Genomic DNA, 17,185 nt, shown 5'->3' with positions numbered 1-17,185 from the left:
TTGGAATTGGGAAAGGTAGCGCACAATTGTCAAGCTGATATTGATCCAAATGTTTTAACCAAAAACAAGGGACTCCTTCAAAAATGGGCCATGATGGATATACAGCGCTTGCTAGAAGACCTTGTTGAAAAAAAGGGGAAACTGTTGTCAGACAAGAAACTGGATCCCTACAAAATTTTGGGAGCTTTCAATGGGTTTTGCCACACCATCAAGGGATTCTTGACGACAGATACAAAAGTTAAGCAAGACAGGCCCAAAATATGGTTTGACAATGCTTGTTCTGCTGCTCACAAAGCACTTGTTGCCACCTTGAAGTTGGAACCTAGAGACAGAGAGGTGGTAAGGGCATGTAGATGGAACTGTAGGCAAGCCATTTTGAAAAGGAATATGACAATTAGACAAGAAGCCTGGAAGAATTTGCATGTGGCCAGCATAAAATATGATACTTGTCTATTTTGGAAGACAGTTAATTTAAATAATAGTTATAGCACTCCTTTGGACACAACTACATCACCTTATAAATTGGGTGAGCATTTCTCGAGGTTATACGACAACTATGCTGATCAGAGCATTGTAAGAGTGGATTTCCAATCCGCTTGTTTTGGTCTGCTACCCTTTACCATAGAGAAGGTCAGAGCTGCAATTAAGCAGAGTATGATGAAAAGGCTCCTAGACCAGATGGAATACCAATGGAACTATTTAGTAATAATCTCAATCTTTGGGCTCCACTTATCACAAATGTGCTAAGAAGGGCAATTGCCATTGGTCCACTTAAATCCTGGTCCAATTCTATTATTGTTCTCATCTTGAAAAAGGCTGACAAATCAGACTCAAGTTGTGATCACCATATTTCCCTGCTTGATTCCATAAGCAAGGTTTTGGGAAGGATTTTGTTGGCTCGTTTAGAGGCATTGCTAGCCAACAAAAGTAGCTTGTCCCCAATACAGTATGGGTTTAGGAAGGGTCTGGGAACGAAAGAGCAGTGTCTAAATCTGCAGTTGATTATTAGTAAATATACACAGGCAAAGAAAGGCTGTCTTTCATTAGCTTTCATGGACCTTACTTCATCTTTCAAGTGGGTGGATAGCTGCAGGCTCTGACGCAAAATGCTTGTCTTGGGATTAGAGGAAGCTGTCGTTCACCTTTTGGTTCAAATGCACGAGGATGTGACAGGCCGTATTAGGTATGGCACTTATGGAGAATGTACGGACCCCATCAAAATGAAGCCTGCAGCCTGCATGATAGAATTGGTCCTGCAGACAAATATTGTGAAATCTCACACCATGATCTTAGGGCGTACTCTCTCAAAAGCCAGAGCTCTCTATATAAATAGAGAAAAATATTGCCTGTGCCACAACTTTTAATTATCTGGGCATTTCTTTTGATCACAAAAGTTCCTGATCTCACAATTAAAATCCAGATTGCCCAGGTAAATCAAACAACAGAGGCTCTTTTCTGGTTCACTGTGAAGATCAGTTGCAAGCCGATGGATACCATAAGAAAAATATATGCTGCTTGGTGGAGCTTTGCCATGGTCTGGGGATGCTGGTGTGTGGGGTTATTGTGACACTGCCTCTCTTCAGGCGAATGGAAACATGTTTGTCAGAAGGCTCTTTTCTGTCCCTAAATCCCTGCCCTCATTCATTTGTCACATGCAACTAGGCCTGCTAAAATTAGAAGACCATATTAAACTGGCACTATTTAAGCTGTAGCACTCGGTGTGGGCAAAAGATGAATTGGCCCTAAACCAGGACATTAAAAAAGATTTTCTACGCTTAGATAAAACCCGCTGTATATCCTGGTTAAGATATGTGAAATACCAATTTGCTTTGCTAAGGAGATCTGATCTTTTTCATAGTCCTCAAAATATGATATCTTTTTCTAAATAACTACTAAAAATAGATGTCCTAAACTTTTGCCGGCAGCAAAGAAAAGCCAGGGAGTTGGGGAAGTATAAAGTGTCTGCCTATATCTCATTAGGGACTACAGACCAGATTATCTATACTTCCCTTTACTTTTACTTGCACTCACATATATTTTACTTGATACGGTAATGATTTAATATAGTGCAATTTCAGGTCTTGTATCCTAGCAAAGCTTTTCATGAAAGCAAGGTCACACCATGTCCTTATCCACCCAGAATACACTTCACTTCTTTTTCTTCTGCAAGGTATATGCCACTCCTAGGGAAAGCTTTTGACTCCAAATCTTGATGACCCAAAATATCAATATATGTTGGCCTGCTTCACAAACTACAGCTGCTATCATCTCAAAAGACCTGTTTGATTTTGTATAAATTAATTTTTGCGGCTGTTAGACTGAGAATAATGTTGGGGAAGTAACTGCATATCATACTCTGGTGCTATATGTGTGTGAGGGGGAGTTGATTATCAGTAACATGCGATTACATTGTACCTTTTTGTATATTTATTGTGGTATTTTTAACATTACTATAATCATGTTTTAATTGAAATGTATTTTATGTGGTATATTGAATACATTTCGGTATTTTAAGTAAGAAATATGGCATTGTATACCTATGCTTTTATGCTCATATGGTTTTATACCAACCAAATAAAGCTAGTCATGACTGACTGACTGACTGGTGTAAACTGAATTAGTTTGTTGTAAGTAAGGAGGCCACGTCCTGCAGCTCTTCCTCCGGTGAGTTACAACAACTGACTGTAGTTGGAGTTTGAACCCATGAGTCAAGGATGCTGGAATGATATGGCATTGCAAAGGTAAACATGCTGCGAGACAACGATATGTCCCAGCATGCAACATAAAAGTAGGACAAGTATTTACATAAGACGTACAGTACAGTTCATAACACTACATCACCTTCCCCCACTAAAAAATAAAATTACTGAGGGGTCTATTAGGATGGCGGTCGGAAATTCACCCCGACCGCCATGGTAGCAGGAAAACACTGCCTGCTAGGACCACGGCATAACCGCCAGTCCAATTAGTATGCTCCGCAGTCAAAATCCAACAGCGACAGTACGATCGCTGCATTTAACATTGCGGCGGTTGCTGCTGCCAGCAGCACCGTCGGGATGTCAAAAAGAGCATGTCCTGCATATCCCTGCACTGCGTGGCAGGCACTGTACAGTGCCTGCCACCTGGTACAGGGACATGGTACCCCCCCAGTGCACCCACACACCCCCCGACACATTGGAGGCCCGCAATGGGCCCCCGGAGACATTCTCCGCATGCCTTTCCATGGCAGTTCCAACACCGCGGAGAGGCTGGCTACCGCCGGCATCATAATAATGCCTGCGGAGCCTGGCCCTGCACCTGCCCCGTTTTAGCGGTCCAGCTCCGCCCGCCCGGCAAGCATGCGGACTGCTACCGGCAGAAAAGTGGCAGGTGGAAAATCTCACTACCGTGGTCGTCACCCCAATGCTAATGGGACTGGCGGTTTTCTGGGTTGTGATCGCGGACGGATGTTCGCCGTCAGCCCGGCGGCGGCCCTCCGTCCGCCATCCTAATAGACCCCTATGTTTTAATGAACTTTTGGTATTGTAAGCAAACAATAATGAAAAAGAGAGGTCATAATGGAATTATTGCATATAAAAAATCCTTAAACTTTAAAGGCATAGACACATTGCAAGAAACTCTAAAGTTTTGTTCTTTAATATTGGGACTGGTGCAGTTGGTACTCAAATCTGAGCTGTCAGAGGAAGAGAGAGTTGGGTAACAACTTGTTTCACTTGAATCCACACCTGTCCTATATTCTAGCACATTTGAGGAAACAGGTGCATTAGACGCAGTGGATCTTGAGTGGAATTCTGTAGTATTATTCCAAGCAAACCACCAAACATCTCTATAAGCGTCCACGCTATAGTTGCCTTTGTACTTACTTATTCTGCTGGCTTGTTCTGTAGACAATTTTACCAGAGTCCTTTTGCTCCACCAACCTTTTTGCCAAGCAGAACAGAACCCTTGGCAAGCCTAGTAACTTGTACAGGTGCAGAAAAGACTGATTCCATCTTCTTAGCTCTAGTTGGGCTCTTAATTATGACCCAGTCAGCGACTTGAACATCCATATCTTTCACTCCATGTGTGTCATCAAAATACTTTTTGTGTGCAGCCAGAATAGAAGAGACTCTTTCCTTGACAACTTCTTTAATGTCACACTGACAGCACTTTTCTTTAGAATCTAAGACTCTGATCCAGTCTGGAACACATCACAGCAGGGATCTTTTTTCCTAAGATGCGAAAAGGTGAAACACCTGTTGTGTTATGAGGGGTTATCAAATATGTCCACAACTTGTTTTCTAAACATTCTTCAACAGATATCCTGCTCGCTATAGCAGCTTGTACAGCTTCCTTAAGACATCTATTAATCCTTTCCACAAGTCTGTTTGAAGTTGGCAAGTACAAAGCCACCTTCAAATGTCTAATGTGAAACTGATCAACAAAAGTTCTCATTTGTGTGGAAGTGAAGTGCATGAGTTGTGTGTTACTATTTCCTTGGGAGGATCTTCAATTTAAAGAAAAATTCTCTACAAATTCAATTAAAAAGTGTTGGGTGCAGAAAAAATTCAAAATAGACCCACATTGAAAAGTAATCTATTAAAACCAATAGATATCTCTTATATGGTGTTAGCAGCTCAAACGGGCCTGCAAAACTCTAATGCTACCTTACTCCAGACATCTTCAGGAAGTGGTACAAAATACAGTAGTGTTTGGTGTGTTATCCAGTGTGTATCGATATCAAGCAAGTATTCCACTTGCAAATCCATTCAGAAACCTGAGTGTCCAAAGATGGCCACGAGAAAAATTGTTATAGATTTTTGCAAGAGCCACCTATTCCTAAATGGCCTTGGTGAGGGGCATTAATTTTTCATGAATGAAAGGGGGCGGGATGCATACATCATTACTGTTCGGCACATCCTCTGCAATCAAAATTTCACTCGCCACCTGATCAAAAGGTTTCAGGAGAGTTGGTAAAGACCTTTCTTTGGAACATCCTTTTGTAACTAAACTCACCACAGTAGACAAAACATTGTCTTACTTTAAATCGTTCATCCAACACTCCAAAGACGCTACCCCAGACAACTTTAGTAAATCATATTTTGAAGCAACCACACATTTAAGGTCATCAAGTTCCTTAATTTGATTGGAGGGACTCACTGGCATCCTAGAAAGGCAATCAGCTCTTAAATGATTTCCTTCAGGAATGTAATTGACCTTTAGGAATGTAATGGATTGTAAAGTTGTATTTCTGTAGGCGATATAGAAGTCTGACAAGCCTAGCTTATGCGTTCCCTGAACAATGTCCATTTAACATATGAATAAGTGGGTTGTGATCAGTATATATCTCAAAATGTGTGCTCCAGAGAATTTTTCAATTGCCCAACAGCTGACTAATGCTTCCCATTCAATGGTGCTGTAATGGGACTGAGCGTGCTTTAATGAACCGGAAGCAAAAGCAACAGTTTGTTCATTGTTGTTATTCATTTGGGCCAATTCTGCTCCTATACCAATTTGACTGCCATCAACCTTAAGTATGCATGTATATCCTGCCTTCAAAGTTGACAAGGCCGGTGCATCAACAATCAAATCTTTAAATTTTGATGAATGCCTGGTTTGCTGTATCATCCCTGTCAAATTTTCCTCCCTTCTTGAGGATGTTGCGAATGGGTTGAACCACCAGAGCATACTCCTGAATGAACCTAAAATAGTGCTCACTCATCCCCAAGAAAGATCTCAAAGTGTCCTTATATCTGGGTGGTGACACATCTTTTATAGCCTGTATTAATGGAAATTTGGGTTTCATACCATTTCCTGAAATATGATGACCAAGATAGTCTAAATCTTATACCAAGAAGTAACATTTATCATGCTTAAGAGTTTTACCTACATTTTTTTTTTAACTCTTTTTATTTGTTTTCTCATAACATACATAACAATCTTTGGCATTGCTTACAGTGAGGATCATTCCACACGTACCTGCAGCTTCATTCAACACTTGGTACAGCATTGCATCAATATATGCATATCTTACTTCATTCCTCCAAATCAGTGCTCTGTCAAGAACTGCAACATGACCCACCCTTTTCCCAGTCATTCCCCCAATTTCCTCAGTCACTAAGTTCTGAGTCTGAGTCCTCCTTAGGGGGTTCGCAGATACCCCCTCGGTACTTGTTCCATCCCCCCCATATCTGAGTCCATTTTTTGGGGCATTCTCTGTGAACATATACTGCCTTTTCAGCAATCATGGCGGTATCCATGTCTCTACACCACTGGGGGAGGGTAGGGGCCTGTCTAGATCCCCATCTCTGTGCTATATTTCGCTTCGCCATCATCATGCCTATTGTGACCCATGTTTGCATCGCACGGTTAAGATCCGTGGGTTCCCATATGTTAAAGAGACACCTCCTGGGCTCTGGAAGAGTCGTGATTTTTGTTACCTGAGAAAGTGTACGCATTACCGCCCTCCAGTATTGGACAACTATGGGACACATCCCAAGGGTGTGAAAAAGAGTCCCCTCCTGTCCGCACTGCCGAAGACATAGTGGTGAGTCTGTCCGCTTGAGTTTGTATAGGAGAGTTTGGGTATAATACGTGCGATGCAGTATTTTCAGCTTTATCAGTTTGAGTTTTGATGGTATCGCTACCTCCCTGGGGGACGAAAGGCCCTCCTGCCACTCCGCTTCGTTGAGGTCTCCTATTTCTGTCTCCCACTTTGATTTAAGGACTATTAGAGGGTCGGCTGATTATTTATGATTTTCCGATATGTCTGAGAAATGGCTCTTTTGTTGAGATGGTCTGTAAGGAGTCTATCCTCCAATGGTGAGGACTCCGCCAGTCATGTGCCCGGTGCGATCACTGCCATAAGCGCATGCCTGATTTGTGTGTAACGGAACTGTTCGATGTCTGCCATGTCATAAGCAGTCTGCAATTGGGCAAAGGGAAGTACCTCTCCCTTCTTCCAGAGGTCTCCGACTCGCGAGATCCCTATCAGATCCCACTGCCGGAATCCTTTAGTATTACGTAACATACCCAGTCTTTTTGTGTCCCATAATGGCATAGCCTGCGTTATCTTCCCCTCCCATCCCAACGTCTTCTGCGCCTCAAACCAAATTTGTATAGTGTGTGCCGTCGGGCCCGTGAGGTTGTGCCTCTTACTCTTGTTATACAATGCCCCCATGACTCCACCCTCGCCCAGCAACTATCGATCCATACGGTACGCTGGGTCGTCCCCAGATGCGTGAAGCCATTGGTTTACAACTACAAGTTGTGAGGCCCAATAGTATATTTTTATGTTAGGGAGGGCGATGCCTCCATCATAGCAGCTTTTTGTTAATTTATGAAGTGCTATTCGCGGTGTCTTTCCCTCCCATAATAGACTGGTCAACCTACATTTTTAAGGACTTCTAAAACTTTTTCAAGAATCAAATTGTGCTCCTGACTCTGCAAAAATAAAGACATCATTGTGATGAGTTTGAGTACTAGCAATGTCAGATAATATTGAGTCCTTCAATTTTTGAGAGACACTCACTGCAGATGCCAGACTGAACGGTAACCATAGAAATGTGAAAGCTCCGAATGGAATGATGAATGTAGTTAGGTCCTGTGAGTCTGCAGTGAGTGGAATTTGATGATAGGCAGAGCGTAAATACAAAAGCGAGAAATGTTTTGCATTGCCAACATTAGCCAGAAGATGTTGTATTTTATGCAATGGGTGGCAATCTACGATTATATTTTTGTTTAATGTGCAAAGATCAACGCAGAGTCTAACATCTCCAGCATTCTTACGCTTTTGCCTACTAATATAATATGGCTAATCAATTTAGAAGGATCAATGTTGGTTATAACCCCTTCTTCTGTAAGTTCCTCAAGTAATACCTTAAGTTCTGGTCTAATGCTTAAGGGTAGAGGTCTCACCTTATGTGGAATTGATATTGCATTTTTCTAAAGTTTCATTTGGTGCTCAAATTCATGTATAGTACACATTTTGACCTTGAAATTTCTGGAAATATTTGTCTTATTTCATTAGTTACTTTGTATTATCTAAAATTTAGGCAATGAAGACATGATTGACAACAACAGGATTTTCAGAACCAGGGGCCAGCATTAATCCTAACTTTGCTAAATCTTGCCAGCCAACTGTATTTTTGCCTTTAATTGTCACAGATATCTTCATTGTAGTTTCTCTCCCAAGACACACTAACCTTTCTAGAAAATGCCCCAACATGTCTATGTCATGGTCTCTGCATGCTTTAAGAGAAACATCTGGAGGATGAAGGGGTTTACTCGTGGCCCAACACTGATTATATAAAACATCAGAAATTATAGTAACGGGTGCCCCAGATGCGCCATCATGTTTAATTTGCCCCCCTCCAACACGCACATCATTTCATTTGGTCTTTATTTCGATAACATTTTCATCATAAAAGACTTTTACAAACAGGATATAAATACAATCAAAAATGAGTGGTTAAAAACAAAGGCAAGGAGACACATTGAAGGAGAATCAAATACACAACGTCACTTAAATAGTCAGATGCCTCCTATTTCTAATTATCCAGACCCAGCCTAGAAATTTGGCCACTGCAACAACAACACATTCACCAGTATCAAATCTCAGAATACTGAGAGCAGCAAATCCCTGTCTAGTTCCCAAAGTACGACATATTGGTTTAAGCCATTTGGCCCTAGGGGCAGCATATGCCGGACAAGCAAAAAATATATGCCCAACTGTGTCAACACAGTCAGAACACCAACTACAAGAGTCACAAGACCCACCCTTCCATTTTTTTGTGAACGATTTGGTAGGTAGGGTACCGACCCTGAATTGGTGATAAAGCTTCCTATCCCTGGGCCTGGTGATGGTATCCCAGTAGGCTTCTAAAAGAAATACTGTTTTATGTTCAAGAAACCTGCCAGACAGAGACTCAGCGGGAACTGAGGAAATATGCTTTTGAAATACCATTGACCAATAGAGATCTTTAAAATGTTTTTTTGAGGGAAAGGGGTTGTTAACTGGATCGGTCCAGAGAATTCCCAGACCCATAGCTTCCAGTAATAATCTAACGTGCTTGCACCAGGTGATGTTACCAGCTCCCAGGATGGAGCGGACATCCAGAAATGCCTTAGCATAGGGGCCTAATTCCGGTACCGTCCATAATCTCCTCCAGAAAGCCAGTGGTTTGAACCTAGCAATGTCATCAAAAGAATGACATCCGAGATCCAACAGAAGCGGAAGCACTGGGGTGGTGCTGGGGAGACCCGTTAGCTTTCTGAAGAATTTATATTGTGCTTTGACCAAGGGAGAAAGGTCGGCAAAGCCCCAGAGTTCAGCGCCATACAGGATCGCTGAGTTAATCCTTGCATTATAAATTTTGATAGGAGGGCCTATCATTTTCGTCTGGGATTGCTTTTGTTCCTTGGCCAAGCAGCCCGAAAGTTGGGCAAATTTGAGGGAAAGTACATCTATTTGGGGTCTCCAATTCAATTTGTTTCCAAAAACAACCCCCAAATATGTCATGACATTTGTCCGTTCCAGTATGTCACTATTCATGGACACCTGGCCTTTCACGTGTTTCCTTTTATTAAAAACCATATATTTGGTTTTGGAGACATTAACTATCAAGTCAAAATCAGAGCAGAAGTTGGCAAATACATTCAGAGCCGACTGCAGCCCTGACAAAGTCTGAGATAAGGGTAGGGTGTCGTCGGCAAACATGAGGAGAGGTATTTTAGAGCCACCCAACGTGGGGGCGTCCGTAGATGTGTTAGAAAAATATTGAACAACTCTATTTATAAATAATAAAAATAGGGTAGGTGCAAGGACGCACCCTTGTCTGACACCCCTACTAACTTTAAATCTTTCGGTAACCTGGCCTTGATTCCCCCATCGAACTTGTGCAAAGTTATTTTCATGCAACCTGATGATGATATTTAAAAGATCGATAGGCATCCCAAGCACCGCTAATTCACCCCAAAGTTTAGTCCTATTGACTAGGTCAAATGCAGACTGAAGATCTACAAAAGCAGCATATATTGTACCACCACAAAGGTAGACCGTTTTCCAGACAATCAGTTGAAATTTGAATGCCTGGTCTATGGACATCATCTCGCCCCTGTAGGGGCGAGATGATGTCATCCTGCTCGACCCAAGACTGAATCCTAGCCAGGATCATTCTTGCAACAATTTTTTGAACTGAGTCAATGAGGCTTATAGGGCGATAATTCCCCGGACAAGAGCGGTCACCTTTTTTAAAAATGGGCAGGATCTCGGCACCCTTCCAAGATTCTGGAATAGCGGCCCCCTTAGCTATAGCGTTTGCCAAGAATGCAATGTAGGGCACCCAATTAGAAAGATCAGATTTGAATAGATCCGCAGGGACACAATCAATACCTGGTGCCTTGCCGCTAGGTACCTTTAGTAATGCCATCTTAACCTCTTTGTGTTCGAATTTGAGATTCGAGGGGATGGTCGAATCCCAACTTAATGGGAGAGCAGGCATAACAGCCAGATTAATGTCCGAGAACTGAGATTCATAGTGTGACACCCAGTTATCCGGGGGAACATTATTGGAGGGGACGTGCGTGCTAGGTGAGTTACCCCACTTCAGAATGTGCCAAAACAAAGTTAAATTCCTTTGTTTACTTGCTGACAGGAGGTCACTCCAATGATCATTGTCCCAATCAAGTTTCGCCTGAACTTTAGCCTTATTATAGACTATCCTCGCTGATCTAATAATAGCCTGATTCTTAGTTTTAATAGCTATTTTCAATTTGCTATAAGACTCCCGGCAAGCTTTGGTATACCAAGAGCTAGGCTTTGGGATAGAAGGTTTCATAACTTTGCAGGGTTTAGAAAAGAGGGACTTAAGGCCGGAAAATAGATTTAAATGTATGTTTGTAGATTCACCAACAACAACATCGGAATTCCGAAGGGACTGTAGGTCTTCCAATGCACAAGAAACTTTGAGGCTGATCTCGGAGAGTATTGCACTGTCAAGGGCAACCTTTTCCCAGCGCACTCTCCGTTGATTATTAGTTAAGGAGACTTTGGCAGTCACTATCTCTGATTGTGCACTTCTGTAGTGTGGGGAGAGCAGAAGGGGCAAAACTAGGGGATTGTGGTCACTCTCTGGGCGGTCTAAGACCACCATATCACTTAGGGAGGACCAGAACTCCACTTTTATTAGGGCATAATCAATTCTGCTACTACGACCTCGACAATCGGAAAAAGTCTCTTTGCCGTTCATATCGGATAGAGTTCGTCCGTTTGCTGCCCTAAAACCACGTTCCATGCATAGACTCATCCACTGGACAGCTGATTCGGTCCACCGCTTGATGGGTGGAAGATCTAGGGGGGGGATATTCAGAATAGTATCAACTTCCGAGGTTAATGAGTCCCAGGCAAAGTGCATCGGCTCAAAGCAACAGTTTAAGTCGCCCACTATTACCACATTGGTACAAGGGTCGACAGTGTCCAAATCCCGTCCAATTGTAAGAAAGTATTTGTGCCACGCCCTCCAGAAAGACCCCTGTTGTAAACATTTATGATCAAGATTAAAGGTTCATCATTGCGATGCAAAGAAATGATCAATAAATCGGGGCTATCAATTGCCATTTCGGTAAGACTATACTTCAGGGTTTGCCTAACCCAAATACAGAGGCCGCCTGAAGGACGGCCCCTCAGGCCACTGGAAGCCCCCTTATGGAAGGTCACGTACCCGGGATAAAAAATTGAATCGACAGCCCACGTTTCCTGGAAAACCAGGATATCGTGGGAAATTACCCAGGCAGACCAGTCCTCAATAGTTAGTTTGCTTCGGAGACCGGCAATATTCCAAGAAGCCAGGGTAAGAGCGGGAGAACTAGAGGAATCTGTAGGCAATGGAGTACATATAGGACTCAAAACTGCTGGAGAATATGCAGTATTATCAGAGGCCATACTCGCAATCTCAGGAACACGAAAATCAATAGGTGGGGTAGGCAGTTTGTCAATGAACGGCACACCATCCTCGAATACCAACTCGGTACTTAGGGAATTGGCATTGGTGGAAGTAGGGGGCAAATAGGTGTCCAAACTCACCGGGACTGCTGGTATAAGATTACATTTTCTAAGGGGGGCAATTCGTGAATCGCAAGCATAGCTAGAAAATGAAACACCCAAATCCGAGTATGTTCTCCTAGTCCCACCCCAACCATCAGGTCCATGATGAATAAGGCCAACAAAGGCCCAGGGCCCACAACCCTCCAAACCTGGATTTGGGAGTGGTCAATCGACCCCATCTAAGTTGCTCAAGGGGGCGTAGGAGTTTGACAATGGAAGGTGAAAATTCAAACCTGGCAAACGGCGAAAGCCCCTGTTGGCCCTTTCCCAACCAGATGATATAGCACTAGGTGGAACACTTGGATCAAGGGGGTAGAAGAATGACAAATCCATGGCGGTTATTCCAGAAGCACCCAAGGTGTTTGGATGAGAACAAATATGACTCACCACCCTAGGGTCCCGAAAATTAATAATCACACAATCACCCTCCACTCTCTTAACCCCATTTCCCAGCCAACACACCCTGCGAACAGTCAAGATCTCGGCACAGAATCTGGCTGGTAATGGCCTATTTCAATTTAACCAGTAGATTACTTTATTCTTCAGCTCACTGTGGGACTCAGGCTTAGCCTGCAGAAGTCTAGGGACACCCACCAAAATAACAGTATATGGGTACGACTCCGGGGGGAGATTGATGCATGGAAGTTTTAAAAAAGAACCATCACCCTCGGTGTTAGGTTGTCTAGTTATAGGGTTACTCATATTAGTAGCAACATTACTAACTGGATCAGGATGTGAATCAATACTTGATGGTGGGTGAGAAACATCCACAGCATGGACTTTAGGAGCTGGTGGATCGGGGGGTGCGCTGACCATAGAAATAATGCCGTTGGAAACAACCCCCGCCTCAATAGCTGTGTCGGAGGTTGGTAGGGTCTTAGAGATAGGTGGTGTCACAATGTGCTTCTCCAATAGGACCGTGTTGGTAAGCATCATGCCCTCTAATTTCTCTAACGAACAAGAGAGGCGATTAACTCTCTCGTATAGAGGTAGAAAAAAAGTCTTAAGTAATTGCTCTAAAGGCACAATATAGCCAAGAGGCAGGGGAAGGGCATTGGACGGGGTAGCAGGGGATTGTGATGGCGCGGGACTCTCGGCAAGAACAAGGGTGCTACGTGACAAATGTGGGTGGGAAGCATTACGAGGGTTAACAGATTTAAACAGTTTGGACACTTTGGCACGTTTGCCCTTGGGATGCACACCCCCACGTTTGTTCTTCCCAAGGATGGACTGTGGCTTACTACCCAGTGTCGTAGTAACGATACCTATCTGCTCATTGGTGGGCGGAAGGTGAATATCACTAACATTTGGGAGCAAGCCACTGGAAGTAAAAGTATTAGTAATTGCGGGTATGTTTTCCAGCGAATTCGGGGCAGGAAGAACCTCTGACCTTAACTCATTGCTGACTGGTCGATCAAGGATAGGTTGGGGCAACCTGCATTCGGGAGAAGTGGTTGCCATGATATTGCCAAGAGACGATCTCTTGGCGGAGAGTTCAAAAGACAGTCTTTTTTCTGTTAAAATTATTTCCTGTTCAAGGACCCGAGCTGCTCTGGTGATGAAATTATCCAATGTCCCTGTGACACAACCCCCTATACTGTCCCGCGTGATTTTCCTACCAGACCTAAGGGAAGTCATCCTTGAAGGTAGGGAGCACACAGTAGCGGAGGCAGCCAGGGATAAGTATAAAGTGGTATGCCTAATAACACGTTAGATTAATATTGACAAAAAGGTGTTACAGCAGCTACTGAGTCAGGGTAACAACCTAGTAACAAAGAAACATTAGCCCAACTCACTTATGTTTCTCTAACACACACGAAATCACGAATAAAGATGCTGGCCCGTCCCGTCCACGACAGTCCACGAACGGCCACAAACGGCCCGCTCTTTGCCCGGTCTTCGCCCCGGGCTACGTCCCGCGCGCGTACCGCTAGCGCGCTCAGGCGTGGACCTTGTAAGATACGGGGAGCGGGAGGGGGCGTGAACGGGAAGAGGAGCCAGGTGAGTTCAATCAGTAAGGCGCTGTGCACCGTGGTCCTCGCAGTCCCGCAGCAGTAGGATTCCACAGCCTACCCCTTTCAACAGCCTAGCATCCAGGCAGGTCTTGAAACACCAAGAGTCACACACAAAGTGAGCACCAGCCGAAGATTTATACAGATGAGGCCAGCGGGAGCTGCGTGAGTAATGAGGGCCAACAACGGGAAGAGGAGCCAGGTGAGTTCAATCAGTAAGGCGCTGTGCACCGTGGTCCTCGCAGTCCCGCAGCAGTAGGATTCCACAGCCTACCCCTTTAAACAGCGTAGCGTCCAGGCAGGTCTTGAAACACCAAGAGTCACACACAAAGTGAGCACCAGCCGAAGATTTATACAGATGAGGCCAGCGAGCGGCTCCCGCGAAGCGGGGGCCGCGAGGCGCTGCGTGAGTAATGAGGGCCAGAAACGGGAAGAGGAGCCAGGTGAGTTCAATCAGTAAGGCGCTGTGCACCGTGGTCCTCGCAGTCCCGCAGCGGTAGGATTCCACAGCCTACCCCTTTCAACAGCGTAGCGTCCAGGCAGGTCTTGAAACACCAAGAGTCACATACAAAGTGAGCACCAGCCGAAGATTTATACAGATGAGGCCAGCGAGCGGCACCCGCGAAGCGGGGGCCGCGAGGCTCTGCGTGAGTAATGAGGGCCAGAAACGGGAAGAGGAGCCAGGTGAGTTCAATCAGTAAGGCGCTGTGCACCGTGGTCCTCGCAGTCCCGCAGCAGTAGGATTCCACAGCCTACCCCTTTCAACAGCGTAGCGTCCAGGCAGGTCTTGAAACACCAAGAGTCACACGCACATCACATAAGGAGCCTTTAACCAGATTCACACAGGAATTTGCAGCATCAGGTGTAAGTATTATTTTAGAGACATCATGTGTGCATTCTCCAGTGCTTGCATTAATGTCCACACTGCTTATTTGAACATTACTCCTATTGCTCTTAAAAACACTCTGAAAAGGTCCCATTTTGTGACACTTATTACAACATTTCCTAATGGCTAGGCAGAATGTGTGATCACCAAAAAGTATTTTTGAAACCCTTCTTAAACAATAAGGAGAATCTTTCCTTTGTAAGTTTTCTGTTACTTTTTCCTTAAAGGCCAGTGCATTAATGGGATCCATGCCTTGCACAGAATTGACTGTGTGAGTAGTATATTCACTTGTCATACATCTATTACCTAAAATGGATAATGTTGGTATCCAGGAAAGCTAAAAAATTACAATTCAATGCTAGGTTTCTCACCGCAGAAATATATTCCACAACTGTTTTTCTTGAGTGTTTTTCCTCTTGAAAAAAATTGACTCCCTCAAGCAAAACACTTTGTTGTTACGTGAATTTCCTCACCAGTCTAGAGATAGATTCTAAGTACTCATTCCAGTTGTCAAAATCTGTGGATGGTATAACTTGACGTAAGTTGTCAAATATTTGCTGACCTTCTGTTCCCAGATGGCTGAACAGAAAGTCTGCTTTCCTTTGAGGATCAAATTTATCTGCATCAATTGCTATTAGGTAGTTCTTAAGTGACCTAAACCATTTTTCCAGTGTTGTTGTGGCTTCCCTGTATGTTGTAAAAATGGTTCTATTTGCACAAACTGCTGATTGGCACTCATAGTTAAATCAGTAAAGATATGCTTTCAGATATTTCTTAGAACTGGGTGGTTGCTTACAGGTCCAGTGGGGGTTAAAGATAGGCTTCGTAGTGGAATATCCGATGCCTTCATTATATATTTGGCGGCAAGTGTGACTCAGCTGAGTAATGGAGGAACTGTGACAGTTGTAGGGGTATCACCCTCTATCACTAAAAGATACTGCTCCAGCCATTTGTTCCTCTCTCATGTTCTTCTGGCTGTAGAACCTTGAAACTACTTTGATGGCATGTTACCACTGAAGACCTATGTGCTTGTTTTCTCAATGGCAGCAATTAATGGTTCGTGAATGTTACCCTCTAAATTTCCTGCACAGGTCAGTCTACATTTGCTTTAGGCTTACTTTTCTTTATATGTATGTATTGCTAATGATCAATTTAACAGCAACATTTTCCATAACTTTCAGATTGAATATATTATTGTACATTTATGTGACTTTTTATACATGAGGATCAAGGTCTCAGAATGGCTTTGTAAATAAATGACAACTTATCTTTTCTGATTTTAGGGTGAAACCTATTTTTATTGCCCAGCTCTGAATGAAGAGGGTGCATATTGTGGGAAGGAATTGAAACTTGCTCTTACCCGGAGTGCTGCAAGGTATACTGCGGAGGAACTTAGGAGACTAGTTGCTTTTGATGAAAAATTGGCTAAAATGGCAGCCAACCCGTGTTGTCAGTCTACAGAGGTGAGTGTATTCTGTGCTAAGTCCAAGCACTATCCCACAAAATGTAAGGCCTACCAACCTATATTGTCTACAAGGCCACCTGCACAGCTCGAAAAGAAACAAGTTGTGTATCTGGTTGTCCTATATTTGTTTTATTATGTGACCTCTTCTCCTCTTACAGGATGAATGTTTTGTTAGAATGTGTGGAGTACACATCCTTACATAGGTCACAGATTTATCCTATAATATTAGTGCTATAGTTACATGGCCTACAGCAGTGGTTCTTAATCTTTTGACTTGTGTGAACCCCCACTTAATAATTATTTGAACCTGGGGATGCTCACTGAATGATTAATGGAAACCGGGGACCTCCTCTGAGACATTACTGGAACCCGTGGACCCCAGCCCAGGTATTTTCGATGGTTTGAATAACAAAACAATACTCAGAAAATACAGATACAGAATTCTTCAAACTCATTGCCCTTACTATATTCTGCTTGATGTACTGCCTATGCCCCAAGAATCAACCCGAGGACGCTAACTTAGTTTTCAGCCTATAATTTTAAATTTCTTCACATTTACAGAATGTTTTAATATTGTCAACTGTCTATTTTGCACTTTATTCATACATACTTTAATAATATGTTAATATTATTTTTTTTAGCAGTCGCTGACATGCTGAGTAGGTTTCACGGACCCCCAGTGGGTCCCTGGAGCACAGGTTAAGAATCACTGGCCTGAGGGTAAACTAGTAGTCAGAAAA

General features: G+C 43.4%; 1 protein-coding gene across 2 annotated transcripts in view; it reads left to right on the top strand.

Moving 5' to 3' along the window:
- The window catches only part of LOC146785437 (uncharacterized), an 83,293-nt gene that overhangs the window by 31,410 nt on the left and 34,698 nt on the right, over positions 1-17,185 (top strand). For both annotated transcript variants that reach the window (XM_085634492.1, XM_085634493.1), the window contains one exon: positions 16,264-16,443. In XM_085634492.1, coding sequence (XP_085490618.1) covers positions 16,264-16,443 — 180 coding nt within the window. The remainder of the gene's footprint in view (positions 1-16,263; positions 16,444-17,185) is intronic.

Source organism: Triturus cristatus, chromosome 11, assembly GCF_964204655.1.
Source record: "Triturus cristatus chromosome 11, aTriCri1.1, whole genome shotgun sequence".
NCBI lineage: Eukaryota > Metazoa > Chordata > Amphibia > Caudata > Salamandridae > Triturus > Triturus cristatus.
This window is presented reverse-complemented; position numbering and strand designations above follow the sequence as displayed.